This window comes from Stenella coeruleoalba (assembly GCF_951394435.1).
Source record: "Stenella coeruleoalba genome assembly, chromosome: 14".
Lineage (NCBI taxonomy): Eukaryota > Metazoa > Chordata > Mammalia > Artiodactyla > Delphinidae > Stenella > Stenella coeruleoalba.
In genome coordinates, this window is record NC_137160.1 from 63,355,279 (window position 1) to 63,372,787 (window position 17,509).

A 17,509-nucleotide genomic window follows, 5' to 3' on the forward strand; every position below is an offset into this window, starting at 1 on the left:
AGAGGTCACTCACCCTTAATGTTCCACACTTACCCAACCTAAACTCTCCACACTCACCCCACCAGGCGTGCGCACACACACATCACACACCTCACACACACACACCACACATACCACACACATCACACACATCACACCACACACACACACCACACATCACACACACACCACACATATCACACACACACCCCGAGATGCAAGCGCTTTCCACAGCAATGGGGGAGAGGGGGCGGGGCCAGAGCGCAAGGTCGCTGGCGCCTTAACTACACTTCCCAGAAGACTGTGCTACACGCTCGTCCGTGCTAGACGTCAGAGCGGCTCCGGCCCCGATGCCCTCTGGGAAATGCAGTCCACCCCTGCGCGGCGCAAAAGATCCCGGGAGTTGTAGTGCCCGTCCGGTCTGCGCAGGCGCACGTCTGGCGACGGTCGCCCGAGCTCTTTTGTGGCGGCGGCAGTCTTGTGTGAGGTGGGTGAGCTCGTCCGCGCGTCCGGCCGGCCGTCGGTTCGTCAGCCCGTCCGCCCCAGGCCTGTGTGCCGCCTCCGCGACTCCCAACGCCGGGCGGCAGAGCCCGAGGCCTGGCCGGCCCGCGCGGGCCCGGACAACGTCGGTGACGGGCTGGTGGGGCAAGCGATGGGGCGAGAGCACAGCCCGGGGCGCGGGGCGCCTGCGGAGCCCGCCTGACCCCGACCCGGGGCGCGGGCCGGCCCCGCGGGGCTGCGCGAGGGTTCTGAGCCCCGGGAGGTGGACCCGCCCCGCCCCCGCCCGGGGCGGCCGCCAAAGGAGGGTGCCATGGAGGCCCCGGAGCCCCGGGAGGCAGGTACGGTTGGCTTGTCAGGCCGTGGGCCTGTGGATTTGCACGGAGAGGGCGGGCTGGGTTCCCGAAAGCGTCCCGGATTCAGGTCTCCTCCTCTTCACCGTGGGCACCCCGGGGATGATGGGGACGGGAATGGCGGCGCTTTTCCTCCGTAACGGGAGTGACCCATACACTGAGTAGCAGAATTAGCCCCGATGCCCTATCAGGTTGTGACGAAGTTGGGGCTCCCTTCCTGCCTCCCCTTCATTCTCCCCGTGCTGGGGGTGCCTGGTGGCTGTGGACAGAGCAGACCTCTTGACTCATTTCTCCTTTCCAGCTCCGTCCTCTCAGGACCCTGTTCTTCCCCTCAAAGAGATTCCAGAAGATAAATTGAGTCAGGGTCTCCTGGAAGGCAGGTCCGAGGTGAGTGGCTGTCTTTTCTTTTTTGAACATTTCGTTGTTTATGTGGAGGGTTGGCACCTTCCTTCGGCCGCCGAGAATCTTTAGTCATCCAAGGACACCCCACACACACACCTGGGGGCCTGTTCTCCAGTCCTCAGGAAGCTCTGCGCGTGGGAACAGGTGCAGGTGACGCCGGGGTGTGCCATCAACATGAGTGTATGTTCCAGCCTGATTCAGTCCAGCCATGTGTCTGTTGCTGAGGACTGTGCTGTGTGCCCAGCACTGTGCTGGGAGCTCTGATGAGTGGTTCTAGTGCCACCCAAGCAAGTAGGTGACAGCTCACATGAGATCACTTCACTTATCTCCACACTCAGGCCCATGGGATGTTTGTAGCAGTTGGTCCTTGTTTGGGGGAGTTTTCCGGGATGGAATTAGGTAGGAGGATGTGGAACAGCTGATGGAAGGGCTGCATTGCAGTGTTGGGGTCAGAGTGATGGTAGGGGGTGTGTCCCTGTGTGCTTTTCCTCTGTACCCAGCTCCTGACATGGGGCCTTCATGGAAGAACTTGGAGTTTTAGAGGATCTGTGGGCTCGACAGGGAATTGGCCCTGGGGCCACTTCTGCAGCTGGGAGAGGTGCAAATCGCTCCTTTTACAGATTTTGGGTTTTGCTCCTCATTTTGTTCCACCACCTAAACTACCCCCACTCATCGTAGTGTTTAGAAAAGTGCGCTGGATAAAGACAGTGTGAGGTGGTGAAAGGTCAGGAGGATTGAGAATCCTTTGATTTTTTTAGGATTTGGCAATTCTGTTAACTTACCACTTGAAAAGTAGAAATGACTGTAAAACATGTATGGTGAGATATGCCCAGCTTCTGTAATGTTAGAATGTGCTGTAGTTCTATAAGACCCTTGGGAGACATAACAAGCACATGCAATACATGATCCTTGATGGGTTATAGATCCAAATATTCTATCAAAGGCATTTAGAAAGATTGAGAAAATTTGAAAATATACTGTATCTTAGATCATGTTGTATGAATATTTAATTTCATGGGTGTGATGATGGCATTGTGATTGTGTCAGAGAACATCCTTAGGAGATACAGGCTGAAGAATGTAAGGTGAGATGTTCTGATGTCTGCAACTTGCCTTGAAAAGGTTCAGGAAAAAGTGGTGTCTGTGTGAGAGTGACCACCTCGGGAGGTACTCCCCTTCTTGTGCACAGATATTATTCCTGAAATACCAGCTTCTCAGGTCTTTGAGTAACTGGTCCTCTCTCCGAAGTACTCTCCCCTCCCAGCAGTCTCATACTACGTCAAGGGTTCTGCTCTGCTGGGACATCCCCCGTGAGCTGTTCTGACTCTTCTGCTAGTTTTATTTCCACATCTGCCTTTTTTTTTCTTTTTAAATAAAGTTAATTAATTTAATTTTTGGCTGCGTTGGGCCTTCGTTGCTGCGCGCAGGCTTCTCTCTGGTTGTGGCAAGTGGGGGCTACTCTTCGTTGCAGTGCGCGGACTTCTCATTGCAGTGGCTTCTCTTGTTGCGGAGCACGGGCTCTAGGCATGCGGGCTTCAGTAGTTGTGGCACACGAGCTCAGTAGTTGTGGCTCGCAGGCTCTAGAGTGCAGGCTCAGTAGTTGTGGCACAGGGGCTTAGTTGCTCCGTGGCATGAGGGATCTTACCAGACTAGTGCTCAAACCCGTGTCCCCTGCATTGGCAGGCGGATTCTTAACCACTGCACCACCAGGGAAGCCCCTCCACGTCTGCCTTTGATTCCCACACCCTTTTGCTTCCTGTCCTGCAAAATGAAGACACACCAGACATGGGCTTTTGCTGGTGGGTTGGTAATACCCCTCAGAAAGTCCTGTGCCAAGGCTCAAATCCTGTCCTGCTCTTGCCTGTTGACACCTCCATACTGAAACCACGTAGCCTCTGACAGTGCTCTCTCGCCAGCACCGCATTGTGATGTCTCTGGAGCTTTGTTTCTGCCCATTTCCTCCTTCTTTCTGCCAGTGCCATCACCATTATGCTTCATCCCTGCATGCCTTAGTTATGGGCACGTTCTCAGCATGTGTCCTCACTCCGACCTTCTCATTTCCCTGAAATCCGGTGGGTTTTTTGGATCAGGTTTATTGAGGTGTAATTTATACACAATAAATTTCTCCAATTTTATATATGTAGGATTTGGTGAGTTTTGGCAAGTGTATACAGTCGTGTAACCAGCACCACAATCACAATATAGAACTTTTCCATCACCCAAAAAGTTCCTTCATGTCCCTTTGAAGCCCATCTTCTCCACCCACCCCCTTGGCATCCAGTATAATTCTGTCTTTTTAAGAATTTCATGTGGAATTATAAGATATGTAGTCTTTGTTTCTGACTTATTTCAGTTAGCATTATGCTTTTGACTTCATTTCCTTGTTTGAATCAGTAGCTTGGTCCTATTGATTGTCTAGTGATATTCCATTTGTTTTAGGTTCCTAGGGCTGCCACAGCAAAGTGCCACAGACTGTGTGGCTCAAGCAATAGAAATTTATTGTCTCATAGTTCTGGAGGCTAGAAGTCTAAGATCAAGGTGTTGATAGGTTTCTTCTGAGCTTCTCTCCTTGGTTTGCAGATGGTGCTTCTCTGTGTCCTCACGTTCTCCCCTCTGTACATATTTGTGTCCAAATTTCCATTTCTTATAAGGACACTAATTCTACCATTTTAGGACCCATCTTAATGACCTCGTTTACCTTAATTACCTTTTTAAAGGCCTTGTCTTCAAATATAGTCACATTCTAAGGTATTGGAGCTTAGGGCTTCAACATATGAATTTGGAGGGACACAGTTCAGCACATAACATTGTTGCATATGTACTCCACAATTTGTTTATCCATTCACCAACTGATGGACGTTTAGGTTGTTTCCTCGTTTAGGTTATTACAAATAAACCTGCTATAAATATTGGAGTATAAGTATAGATGTGTGTTTTAATTTCTCTTGAATAAATACCCAAGAGTGGAATGGCTGAGTCATATAGTAAATATATGTTTAATTATTGATTTTATTGGTCTTTGCAGAGAACCATCTTTTGGTTTCATTGATTTTCTCTATGGCTTTTCTGTGCTCTTTTTCATCAGTTTCTGGTTATTATTTCCTTTCTTTACTTTGGCTTTTTTTTGATTGTTTGTTTTGATGTGGACCATTTTTTTTAAAGCCTTTATTGAATTTGTTACAATAGTGCTTCTGTTTTATGTTTTTGGTTTTTTGGCCCCAAGGCATGTGGGATCTTAGCTCCCCAACCAGGGATCAAACCCACATCCCCTGCATTGGAGGGCAGAGTCTTAACCACTGGACCACCAGGGAGGTAGCTACTTTGGCTTCTTTTTTTTTTTTTTGAAATGATTTTTTGCTTTTAATTCATTGCATAAAATGCTAATGTCCAAATTCAGGCAGGTAGCTCTTACAACCATCAGGAGCTTCAACCCTGCTAACAGCTAAGTATGCATTTTCTTTTAGCATTGTAGCATTGCTTAATCAAAATAATAAAATAAATAATCAAATCTACAGGAGTAATTATGCAAATATCACCCCACCTACACCAGTGAATTCTTTTTTTTCACAACACACACACACACACACACACACACACACACACAGTATTTTATTTTTACAAGAGATAAATAAACTGACACCAAGCATTGTAAATGGATGACCACAACAAAAGCAACAATGATTGCAGTTACCAAACACGAAACACACTCATACTATGTCATAATATTGACATTCAGTCCAGTAATTCTCCATTGTAACAGCTCCTTTACTTTGCAGTGAAAATTGATTTGTATATTTTTTGCCTCTGAGTCCTTGTGGGATTTTTTTTTTATTCAAACAGAAAGTCACAAAAATTATAATCATCGTCATCAGTTCACTCAGTCCCATGTAATTAATTTTTTTTCATCTTGATCTTTTGTTAGCACTTTTATGAATTCATCAGTTTTCCGTTAGAGTTCTGAAAATGCTTATTCATTCAGTTCAGCAGTATAGTCAGTTACCAGAAACCTGTACTTGTCAGAGTCTTTTCCATGAATTCCTTGAAGATGAAACCCTTTTGTAGGAACATTTTTGCGAAAGCATCAGCGTACACCCAGAACTGTCTGTAAATGACAAAAGACTTAAAAATGACCACGGTTAAAGATTTGATGAAAGTTCATAATAATGGAATTGACAAGGAAATTTAGTTATTTCTGAGATATACATTTTAAAGTAATAACTAGAATTATGACTTAACATTATACCAGAACATATAAGATTTTCAGAAATTTCATGTAATGTTTGAAACATTTATATTAACATATTTCCATACAAATAACCAAAGAAAGTTTAGTATTAGTTGTTTTTTTGTTGTTTGTTTTTTTATACTGCAGGTTCTTATTAGTCATCAGTTTTATACACATCAGTGTATACTACTTTGTTTTCTTAAGGGTGAAACTGAGGTATTGATTTGACACCTATTCTCATTAGCATTCAGTGCTATAAATTTACCTCTAAGTCCTGCTTTAGCTATATTCCACAAATTTTCTGTTGTATTTCCCTTTTTTTAAGTTCAAAATAGTTTCTAATTTTTTTGTAATTTCTCCTTCAACTGTGTATTATTCAGGAGTGTATTGTTTAATTCTAAATATGTGGAGAATTTTCTGGGTATCTTTTTTTTTTTTTTTTGCAGAGGGGCTGCTTTGGGTCTTCATTGCTGCGTGCGGGCTTTCTCTAGTTGTGGTGAGCAGGGGCTACTCTTCATTGTGCGTGGGCTTCTCATTGTGGTGGTTTTTCTTGTTGCAGAACATGGGCTCTAGGTACATGGGCTTCAGTAGTTGTGGCTTGCGGGCTCTAGAGTGCAGGCTCAGTAGTTGTGGCACACTGGCTTAGTTGCTCTGCAGCATGTGGGATCTTCCCGGACCAGAGCTTGAACCCATGTCCCCTGCATTGGCAGGTGGATTTTTAACCACTGTGCCACCAGGGAAGCCTGGGTCTTACTTTTCAAATTCAATTTGACAATCTGTAGTTTTTACTTGGGATATTTAGACTATTCACATTTAACATAATTATCCATACGGCTGGGTTTATATCTGCCGTTATGCTATTTGTTTTCTACGTCTTGTATCTTTTTTAATTCTCTTTCACCCTTAACGCTTTCTTTTGAGGTAAACAAATACTGTTTTATGATACTTTTTTGTTGTTGTTTTGTTTTGTTTAGTTTTATGATACTTTTAATTCTGATTTTATTAACTTTTTTTCCTTTTAGTTACCTGATTGGATTCTAGATGGAGTGAATTTTACTTTGTTGGGTGTTGGGTTTAATTCCTTAAATGTTTTGTGATGCAGTGAAATTACTTAGTGTCAGTTGGATCCTTCCAAAGCTTACTTTTAGGTTTTGTTAAGGTGGGTCCAGAGAAGTCTTTAATCTCAGGCTAATTTTGCCCCACTGCTGAAGCAGCATCCTTCTGGGGACTTTACTCAGTGTCCCATAGAGCAGGAGGACATTCACTCTGGCCGGTTGGAGCACAGACTGTTCCCAGTCCTGTTTGAGTTTTAATGATTGTCCTGCACACACCTCTTTCTGCTGTTTCTTTCCCTGGTTTGGGGTCATTCCTCAGTCAATCTTGAGCACATCCAGAGTTCCAAGCCTGTGTGGCTCCCTTTGCTGTGGCACGTTGCCCTGAAAATTCTAGTTTCCTGGTCTCCCCAAACTCTGTTCTCTGTCTCCTCAACTCCTTGGACCACAAGCTCTCTCTGGATTCTCACACCCTGCACTGTGATCAGGGACTACTTACATGTGGGAAGGTGAGGCTGTTGTAGGGCTCACTTTGTTTGTTCTCAGGGGTCTCTGTTCTGAGCTGTCCTTTGTCCAGTGTCTGGAAATTGACCATTGTTTCATACATCTTACCCAGTTTACTAGTTGTTTGAGGTAAGGAGGGCAAATCTGGTGCCCATTACCCCTTTGTGTCTAGAAACAGAACTTGAAACTCAGTTTTTACCAGGCTGCTTTTTTTAACCAGGTCACTCCTTGGGCCCATGCTCAGAACCTGTTCACGCCTGTCCCCCTCCTGCCTTCCCCCCATGCTGCCTGCCGCAGAATGCAGACGCTGTCACCTTGGAGTAGATACCTATCTTCATACTCTGGCCACTGTGGCCTGCCTCCCCACCTCCTCCCTGACTCCAGTTCACTTTACTGCTGAGGACCTGCTTGCCCCACCACTTCTGTGTCCCCCCAACCCCCACCTTTTTTTTTTTTTTAGTATTTATTTATTTATTTGGCTGTGCTGGGTCTTAGTCGCGACAAGCAGGATCTTCGTTGCTGCGTGAAGGGTCTTCAGTTGCAGCGCGTGGGATCTTTTTAGTTGCGGCATGAGGGATCTAGTTCCCTGACCAGAGATCGAACCCGGGCCCCCTGCATTGGGAGTGCAGAGTCTTCCGCTGGACCATCAGGGAAGTCCCTGCCTATCTTCTAATGCATCCCTGTCATGACTGTATGTGGCCTGGGCTGCTCTTTGTTCTCTTCTCATGGGACAGGCACTGGGTCTCCAACCTCTTGGCGTGCCCAGCTGGAGAGGTAAGAAGCCCTGGCCGGCAGAATACTGGGGTTCCAGAGGAGGAGTCACATAAGGGAAGTCATTTGGGACTTTCAGGACACTTGGAACCAGAGTGACCGAGTTGGGGGGGTTACCCCGAGACCAGGGGCCAGTGTTGGGGGAAAGTGGGAGAAGGTTGCGAGGGGGTGGGCTGGGATGTGGCCCCAGGAGGGTAAGGGAGCAGGGGTCTGGCAGGAAAGAGTGGGGGGCAAGCAGGAAGGACACGGAGCAGTACAGGGTCCTTCCTTAGGGTGCAGTGAGGGCTTCCTGTCTGGGTTTGGGGCCTTTTGCAGTGATGATGGGACTTGAATAGGGTTTGAGGCTCTTTGTATTATATTTCAAGTTCTGTAAGTTGGCCAGAATTTATGGCCTCAGCCTGTGCCCCCACTGTAGCACCTATACGTGGGCTGCCCAGTTAGCTGGGCCCTCCCAGGCCAGGCTGCGTGGCAATTCCTGGCTGAGTTGTGGTGTGTGCGTCGGGGCTATAGGACAGATGGTGTCTACAGCCCTATCTTCTGCGCTCAGGAGGTCACCCGAGGTTATCTCTGCTACTGAGGTCCTCAGTTACCCAAAAACGCAAGTGGACTGACTCCCATCCTGGGTGAGAGAGAACATGTGTGTCATTCCAGGAGTTGGTGACTTTCAAGGACGTGGCCGTGGACTTCACCCAGGAGGAGTGGGGACAGCTGGACTCCCCTCAGAGGGCCCTGTACCGGGACGTGATGCTGGAAAACTACCAGAACCTTCTTGCCCTGGGTAAGATGGCTCCCAAGGTGAGGAGGCCGCAGTCTGGGCATCCACCAGTCTGTATGTGTTCCTGAGTCTTCCTTGTGGTATATGCCCCAGGCCCTTGTGGCACCAACTGGCATCTTTACCTGGAAGTGTGGCTGGTCCTGGGGTGGGGCCCAGAGGAAAGGGAGGGGGTGGACAGGGCCCTGGAAGCCCAGCCTGCCCTAGATGGGGCATGTCAGTACCTGTGGGGTCCTCAGACACACATGTCAGTATGGGTTCCATGTCTCAGGCCCCCTTCCTTGAAGTTGGCACCACCTCTCCGTGCCTCAGGCCGCTGGGGCCACTCCAGGGCTGCTGGGCTTGTGGGCTGGTCTGGAGAGCACAGCACCCAGAGCCACGCCGCTTTCTCCCTTCGCACAGGGCCTCCCGTCTGCAAGCCAGATGTAATCTCTCACCTGGAACGAGGCGAGGAGCCATGGTGGGCGCCTAGAGCTGTCCCTGGAGGGGCTGGTCCAGGTGAGTGGGATGCAGTGGGAGGATGTGGAGCCCCACCCCCACTGCCCCATGGGGCCTGCTTTCCTTCCGCGGTCCACTGCCCTGCTCCGTCTGCACCTGCTCAGTGCCCCTTCTGCTCCTCTGTCCTCCCCCCGCCCCCTGGCTCTTTTCAGCATCCCCTGGCTTCTCCAAGGCTCCTTTCCCTCTTTCTTCCTCCTCTTCCCTGCTCGCCAGCCTGCCTGCCTTGCCCTGAGTGCTCCCCTCCGCACAGCCCTGAGCTTGCGCTCTCTCTCTCCCCCTGCTGATCTCTACTCTCTCTCCTGCACTTACCTGTTCTCCCGGCAGATCTCAGCCCTGAGCCCCAGCGCCGCACCTCCGCCTGCTCTCAGAAGGTAGTATCTCCATTTCTTACAGAACCAGAATGGGAGCCGGGGCCTGAGGTGGAGGAGCCATGGTCTCAGCAGCTGTGCGTTTACAAAGAAGAACCGTCATGGGAGCTGATCGCAGGTGGGCTGGCGAGGTCCGGTCTCCACAGCCCCGGTCCTGGTGACAGGGGCGCCCAGGGGGCCCTGGCGACTGCTCTGTCACAATGTGAGGCCGCCAGCACCAGGGACGGTCCCACAGAGGAGCACCGATGGGGCCATGTGGTGTCTGAGGAGGCTCTTGGCCGGAGGTGTGCCCTCCTGGCCCAGCCCAGCCTTCCCGCAGAAGGAGCCTCTCTGGACGGCTGCGTGGGGAGCGTGCAGTCCAGCAGAGTCAGGCATCGGAGCCCGGGTGCCGGGAGCGGCCCGTTCACGTGTGGCGAGTGCGGCAAGGCCTTCCAGCGAAGCGCGGCCCTGGCACTGCACCAGCGGTGGCACGCGCGAGAGAAGGCCTACAAGTGCGGTGAGTGTGGCAAGGCCTTCACCTGGAGCACCAACCTCCTGGAGCACCGGCGTGTCCACACCGGCGAGAAGCCCTTCCTCTGCGGCCAGTGCGGCAAGGCCTTCAGCTGCCACTCATCCCTTAACGTGCACCGGCGCGTCCACACGGGCGAGCGGCCCTACAAGTGCGGCGCCTGCGACAAGGCCTTCAGCTGCAGCTCGCTGCTCGGCATGCACCTGCGTGTCCACACCGGTGAGAGGCCCTACCGGTGCGGCGAGTGCGGCAAGGCCTTCAACCAGCGGACACACCTGACGCGGCACCGCCGGATCCACACTGGTGAGAAGCCCTACCGATGCGGCGCGTGCGGCCGGGCCTTCGCCTGCCACTCGTCCCTGACGGTGCACGAGAAGCTCCACAGCGGGGACAAGCCCTTCCAGTGCGGCGACTGCCAGAAGGCCTTCAGCAGCCGCTCCCGCCTGACGCTGCACCAGCGTGCCCACACGGGCGAGAAGCCCTTCAAGTGCAGCCAGTGCGGCAAAGCCTTCAGCTGCCACTCGTACCTGGTGGTGCACCAGCGCGTCCACAGTGGCGAGAAGCCCTTCCGCTGCAACGAGTGCGGCAAGGCCTTCAGCTCCCACTCCTACCTGATTGTGCATCAGCGCGTCCACACCGGCGAGAAGCCCTTCGACTGCAGCCGCTGCTGGAAGGCCTTCAGCTGCCACTCGTCGCTCATCGTGCACCAGCGCGTCCACACCGGGGAGAAACCCTATAAGTGCGGCCAGTGCGGCCGGGCCTTCAGCCAGAATCACTGTCTCATTAAACATCAAAAGACCCACTCCGCGGAGAAGCCCTTTAAGTGTCATGAGTGCGGCGAGGTGTTCGGCTGGAGCGGCCGCCTGGCAGAGCACCGCAGGCTGCACAGCAGGGAGAAGCCCTTTGCCGTCCAGTTCGACAAGCGCTTGCTGAGCACTTACTGCATGCCTGGCAACCTACTGGGTACAGGGGGCTCCGGTGGGAGCAGCGTGGGCCCTGTTGATGCCCTAGGCGTGGCTGAGCTCCTGGGCGTGGTCCCACCCTTGGCCGGAAGGAGTTCCCCGTGGGCAGCAACCCCAGAAATTAACTCATGTGTGCGAGAGACACCCACCTGCCCACCCGGAAACACCCCTTAAGGCTGTCACCTCCTGGGAAGGGATCCACCGTAGGAGAGGAGAATTGAGCGCGTTTGAGGATGTACCGTCTTCCTGGTTTTTTTTTTTCCGGTCTTTTCTTTGATGGGTTTGGAAGTCACTGAGGGGGGACAGATCTTCCCTGCATATGAAAAGGAGGTATGTCAGTCATGTGTCCTTGGACAGCCTCTTGGTGTGATTTCGATCTGGAATTTCCTTTGTAAACTCTTACGTTTAGAATGATAATTAAAAAAAAAAACTGAATTATGAACAGTATTACTTCTAAGTGAACGTTATATTCCAGGAGAGAATAAGCTCAGGTGGTAGGCATTTGGGAAACAGCAAATTTCCTGGACTCGCTTCACTCACATAGCTCTGCTGCAGAGTCATGTTGTTAGTCATGCTGTTAGCGCAGCTGTCTTGGAACCTGGCCCAGCATCCACGTAGCCGGGTCCTAACATGCCAGCCTCATGCCTGGCCACCTCGTCCATGCTGGAAGCTGGAAGGACACAGGGGTGTGCCTCCAGGGTGCAGTGTTGGCACACAGGTGTCTGGAAGCACACCTCCACCCTGGCTGGCAAGGCCACCTGCAGGGCCGCTCAGGTACCATGTAGCTCAGCCCTATGAGAGGAGCTGGGCCCCGTGCTCCCCGGAGAAGGAAAAAGACGGTGTTCATCTGGGACTCATGTCATTTCTGCTCAGTTCTAAGCAGATATAAGCTGCCTTCTCAGTGATGATACTTCACATTTGTATAAAGTGCTAGAGTTTATGAAATGCTTTTTAGTATACTTTTTAAACTATGGAGGCAAAATAACCACTTTACAGAAAATACAGAATTAAGGGGAAAATACCCATAATTCTTAATAAAATTGCATTTCGCACTTTGGTACGTTACCTTCTGCTTTTTGATATTGCATTTTTACATTAAACACGGTGTATACAGTCAACATTCTAATCTTTTTCCCCTGCTTACCTGCATAGCAGGACTTCTTTTTCCCGCAGAGCCTCACTGTCTTTGGAGCTGTCCTTCTGGATGGGGGCGTGATGTTCTATTAGCTGTTTTTTTGTTGGATGCAGAAGTTATTTCCAAGTTTTCACTGTTACAAGTCATTCTTCATATAGCATCTTTTTGCATTATCCTTCTTTAGCGTTGTCTTAGAGTAGATTTCTAGAAGTGAGAGTTTTGAGATAAAGGAAATGAACAGCCTAAGGCATCGTTTTAGTATATTTTTGGTTGTGTGATAACAAAAGTAATACCATCTCAGTGTGAGGAGAACCGACAGTAGTTGTCAGGCGCGTCCAGGTCCCGGAGGCCGACGCTGCTCCGAGCTGGGTCCAGACGGGCTTGCTTCTGGGTGCCACGGCGATGATCCCAGGTGTCCGCCCCCATCGTTCCTCCAGCGTCCTTGGGGCTGGTCTCAGGCCCTTCCTCCATGACAAATAGGGAAAGTTCTATTGGACAACTGCATTGGCAAAAGATAGATAAAATCTCGGTTTGATTCATTTTCATACTCATTTTTCCTATTTTAAAAGAAATTCAAATGCAAACATCTTGGGGGACCCCGGACACCACACCTGCTGTCTGCCTGGCGGGGCTGTTAACGCCCTCAGCTGAGAGCAGCACCTTGCTCTTTGATAACCGGTGAGGTTGAAATGGAATGTGTTCTTATTGTTGGTCTTCTTGAAAACTGTTTGAAATACCCTTCGGCCCCCTTCCATTGAAGTCTCGATGTTCTTTTATTTACATATAAACTTTGTTTTCTGATCATACACGTAATACATGTATATTGAAGAAATTTGGGGGAAAAAATCAATTTTATAAGAATTAAAATGACCCTTAGAATCAGTTCACAGGTCATGACCTGGAGATGGATTTCTTTCTGTTTTTTTCTTCTGCGTGTATACACGTCTTTTTTTTTTTTTTTACAAAAAAAGTGTAAAGGGCTGTATTATAGGCAAAATTATTTAAGTCAATAAATAAATTTTTAAGGAATTGTACATGTTCTGATTCATTCCACTGCCAATCACCTTAGCTTCTCCAGTATTAGAGTAATAATCTTCAAAATAACCCTTTCAAAAAAGAATTTTTGCTCAATCCATAGTTGTGAGAGTCAGTCCACAATTTTTTTAGTTGAGCTTCTTTGATCTTTAATGGAACATTGACACACTTCAAAAATTCCCCTCTGGGCTTCCCTGGTGGCACAGTGGTTAAGAATCTGCCTGCCAATGCGGGGGACACGGGTTTGAGCCCTGGTCCGGGAAGATCCCACATGCTGCAGAGCAACTAAACCCGTGCGCCACAACTACTGAGCCTGCGCTCCAGAGCCCTTGAGCCACACTCCTGAGGTCTGGCACCTAGAGCCCGTGCTCTGCAACAAGAGAAGCCACTGCAATGAGAAGCCCGCGCACTGCAATGAAGAGTAGCCCCTGCTCACTACGACTAGAGAAAGCCCGCGCACAGCAACAAAAACCCAATGCAGCCAAAAATAAATTAATTAAAAAAAAATTCCCTCCTGTAGTCTTTGAGAACCAGTTTCCTCAAGCAATTTACTGTACAACCATGTTTAGGGTCAGGAGATGGATCTGCCTGGTTCTGAATTTTAGACACCCTCTAAACATGCATTAAGTTCAAATGATATTCACTCCTAAGCTATCATACCCTAGAACAGTTAGCATATGCCAATACGTAAGATAAAAAAAAGTTTGACTGTTAGGTTTTTCACAGTTTATTAGCAACTCTATCTTGTAGTTCTTCTCCACAGATCTAGTCCTGTGAGAAAGGAAACCACATAGTTACTCTGTGAGGCGTTTCCAACCATGTAAGTCTACAGAAAAAGCCCCGTCGATATAGACCTCAACTACACACGCTTTTTCTTTCCTTTTTTCTTTTTTTGGCTGCACTGCACAGCTTGCAGGATCTTCGTTCCCTCACCAGGGATTGAACCTGGGCCATGGCAGTGAAAGCACTGAGTCCTAACCACTAGACCGCCCAGGAATTCCCAATCACTTTTTATATTTGCCATTTTGATACATTAAGAATGTTACTTGTTCCTGGGCTTCCCTGGTGGCGCAGTGGTTGAGAGTCCTGCCGATGCAGGGGACATGGGTTCGTGCCCTGGTCCGGGAGGATCCCACATGCCATGGAGCGGCTGGACCTGTGAGCCATGGTCGCTGAGCTTGCAGGTCCGGAGCCTGTGCTCTGCAACGGGAGAGACCACAACAGTGAGAGGCCCATGTACCGCAAAAAAAAAAAAAGAATGTTACTTGTTCCTGGGCTTCCCTGGGCTTCCGCCTACAAATGCAGGGGACACGGGTTTGAGCCCTGGTCCGGGAAGATCCCACATGCCGCGGAGCAACTAAGCCTGTGCACCACAACTACTGAGCCTGCGCTCTAGAGCCTGCAAGCCACAACTACTGAGCCCACGTGCCACAATTACCGAAGCCCACGTGCCTAGAGCCCGTGCTCCGCAAAAAGAGAAGCTGCGCGATGAGAAGCCTGTGAACTGCAACGGAGTAGCCCCCGCTCGCCCCAACTAGAGAAAGCCTGTGCACAGCAACAAAGACCCAATGCAGCTATAAATAAATAAATAAATAGATAGATCTAAGGATGTTACTTGTTCTTGTTTTTGACTGTTCTTCTCTTCATATGAATTTTCTAGTCCTATCTTTTGTCCACTATTCCATTCTTTTGTGTACACACATGCATGCAATATATAAGCAGTACAAATATACATATCAATATATACACATGTATACATATAATACATACACGTATACATATATACAATATATGCACATACATATCAATATATACACATATATGCTTATATACAATGCACACATATGCAATATGTACACACATTTGGAATGTTCATTTTGTTACTGCATTTTTAGTGTACAGAGGTTTTTGAAGTCTGTGTAATCAGGTCTATCCAATTTTTCTTTATATTTTTACTTGGCTCTAAGAAAGCCCTTCCTTAAGTCCCTTTTTGGTTATATTATACATTTAACTCTTAAATCCATCCATCTGGGATGTAAAAATCCAAGGTCCCTGCATCGTTCTTGAACTGCATTCCTTACTGGTCCATAGGCTTGTCTTTTCCATTATTGCTGCTCCATCATTCACTTTCATAGATGGTAGGACTGGGACCACATTTTAAGAAGGTCTAAAAAAAAATTTTTTTTTGTGGCCTCTCCCATTGCGGAGCACAGGCTCCGGACGCGCAGGCTCAGCGGCCATGGCTCACGGGCCCAGCCACTCCGCGGCATGTGGGATCTTCCCAGACTGGGGCACTAACCCGTGTCCCCTGCATCGGCAGGCAGACTCTCAACCACTGCGCCACCAGGGAAGCCTGAAATTTTTTTAATCTATTCTTCAGGTGACTCAGGAATCATTTTCTTGGAACTCAGCCTCTTCATGCCCCTGCATATCTCATTGGGATTTGGATTAGAATTGACCAGTTTGTGAAGAATTAACATAGTTCTATATGATATAAGGTCTTCACATCAGAGAATGTGGTCAATGACTGTCCATTTAAGTCTGCATCTAACCATCAGAAAAGGTTTATAGTTTTCTTCATATATGTTCATATATTTATTCTTAAATTCAGTCTAATTTTGTGGGGTTTGTAAATTGGCTCTGTGATAACATATATAGAACAACTCTTGACTGTGGGTACACTTTTGTCTATTTATTTTACACCAAGCAGCTTTACTGAGTCACTCCAGAAGGCCTCTAACAGTTTATTGGTTTATCCTGTTTTCTAGGTAAAGTCATTACTTGGAAATAAAAAGCTTGCCTCTCCTTTTCATATAGATAGCCTTTTATTTCATTTCTTCTTAAAACCCACATTGCCCAGCACTTTAGAGCAACACTGTGTTGGTGGCAGTGGTCACCTGTGGCAGACTTTGTCTGGGGTGAGGAGCAATACATGTCCACCTCAACGCTTTGGCCTCTAAAACCATCACAGCTGTGGTGGTCACAGTTCTGACCAACAAAGCCTGCTACAGATTTTGGGGAAGTCTGCTTTTCTGATAGGAGATACTGCTCCTTCCTCCTCCTCTCTTCTTCCTGGAACTTGGATGCAATGCCTGGAGGTGTGGTAGCCATTTTGCAACCATGAGATAATTGAGGACAAAGACCCACATAATGGAATGGAAAATAAAAGGATCCTAGGCCTTGAATGGAATTTGAGCAGCCATTTCAGCCATTGACATTCAACTTCCTGAGTTCTTGTTATGGACTTTAGCTGCTTTTCTCACATTTGTCCTTCCCCACAATTGTATTCCTCACTGATACAGCATCTGGTTGCTTGATGCACAGCAAACCAAAATGCTGAGACGCCCAGGTCTGTAGCCAAGCGAGGAGAACTAGCCTCAGATCTGTCTCCTCAAAGGCAAGGAGCTGGGGTACTTATGGGATGAAGAGTAAAGCAGCAGGGCAGTCTGAGTGGTGGGGAAAGGTGATTGGAAAAAGGTCTTATGACTGTTGTTTTGTGCAGGTGTAACTAAGCTACAGGCCTCTGCATGTTCAAAAAGTCACTGAGGACTTCCCTGGTAGCACAGTGGTTGGGAATCCACCTGCCAATGCAGGGGACACAGGTTCGATCCCTGGTCCAGGAAGATCCCACATGCCATGGAGCAGCTAAGCCCACTCGCCACAACTGCTGACCCTGTGCTCTAGAGCCTGCGTGCCACAACTGCTGAAGCCTGTGCACCTAGAGCCCATCCTCTGCAACAAGAGAAGCCACCACAATGAGAAGCATGCACAGCACAACGAAGAGTGGCCCCCGCTCGCCGCAACTAGAGAAAGCCTGCATGTAGCAACAAAGACCCAAAGCAGCCAAAAATAAATAAAATAAAATAAATAAATTTAAGAAAAAAGAACTAAAGATTGTACCTCACCAAGTATATAACGTGTTAGCATAGAAGTAAAATGCATTAAAAAAAAACCTTTTTTTAAAGAAAGAAAGAAATGTCATAAAAAAAAAAAAGTTGCCGAGCAGACATTCATGCAGGCCCCCTTGGAGGGTGGCTGGTCTTATCCAGTCATAACCATCTCAGCTCAAACTAGACACTGCTGACTCCAAGGTCCTTGAAAACAACTTGGGCAAACACTTTAATGTTTAGGCTCCAGGCCACCTGGAGGGCACGCAGTCTTAAAATGGCCTTGATGAGTGATGGCAAGTGGAATAGATTTGACTGATTATACACAGGTTCAGCCCACTGCCCATTTTTGATTGTTTCTCAACAATCAAAAGGAAGATGGACAATGGCCACTCTGGCCACTTCCTGCTGATAAGGGGTGTAGACCTAACAGGGGCTTGAGGAATGACACTGTTAAGCACTCATTTGAGAATATTCTCTTGTCTGGTTTCAAGTTAACATTTGATCCCGGTAACATATCACCCTCAGGCCAACTGTTAAGGCATTCATAGACCCAAAATT

At 48.4% G+C, this 17,509-nt stretch overlaps 1 protein-coding gene across 3 annotated transcripts; it reads left to right on the forward strand.

Moving 5' to 3' along the window:
- Nucleotides 1-313: 313 nt before the first annotated feature.
- Nucleotides 314-13,011, forward strand: ZNF74 (zinc finger protein 74). 3 transcript variants are annotated; one of them, XM_079942695.1, is made up of 5 exons: nucleotides 314-818; nucleotides 1,132-1,217; nucleotides 8,435-8,561; nucleotides 8,958-9,053; nucleotides 9,447-13,011. In XM_079942695.1, exons 1-5 carry the CDS (start codon nucleotides 791-793, stop codon nucleotides 11,063-11,065), a joined length of 1,956 nt encoding a protein of 651 aa, XP_079798821.1. In that variant the 5' UTR covers nucleotides 314-790; the 3' UTR covers nucleotides 11,066-13,011. The 3 variants fall into 3 exon arrangements, with proteins under 3 accessions (XP_079798821.1, XP_079798822.1, XP_079798823.1); XM_079942696.1 differs by having other exon boundaries at nucleotides 8,438-8,561; XM_079942697.1 differs by having other exon boundaries at nucleotides 314-466.
- The last annotated feature ends 4,498 nt before the right edge of the window (nucleotides 13,012-17,509 follow it).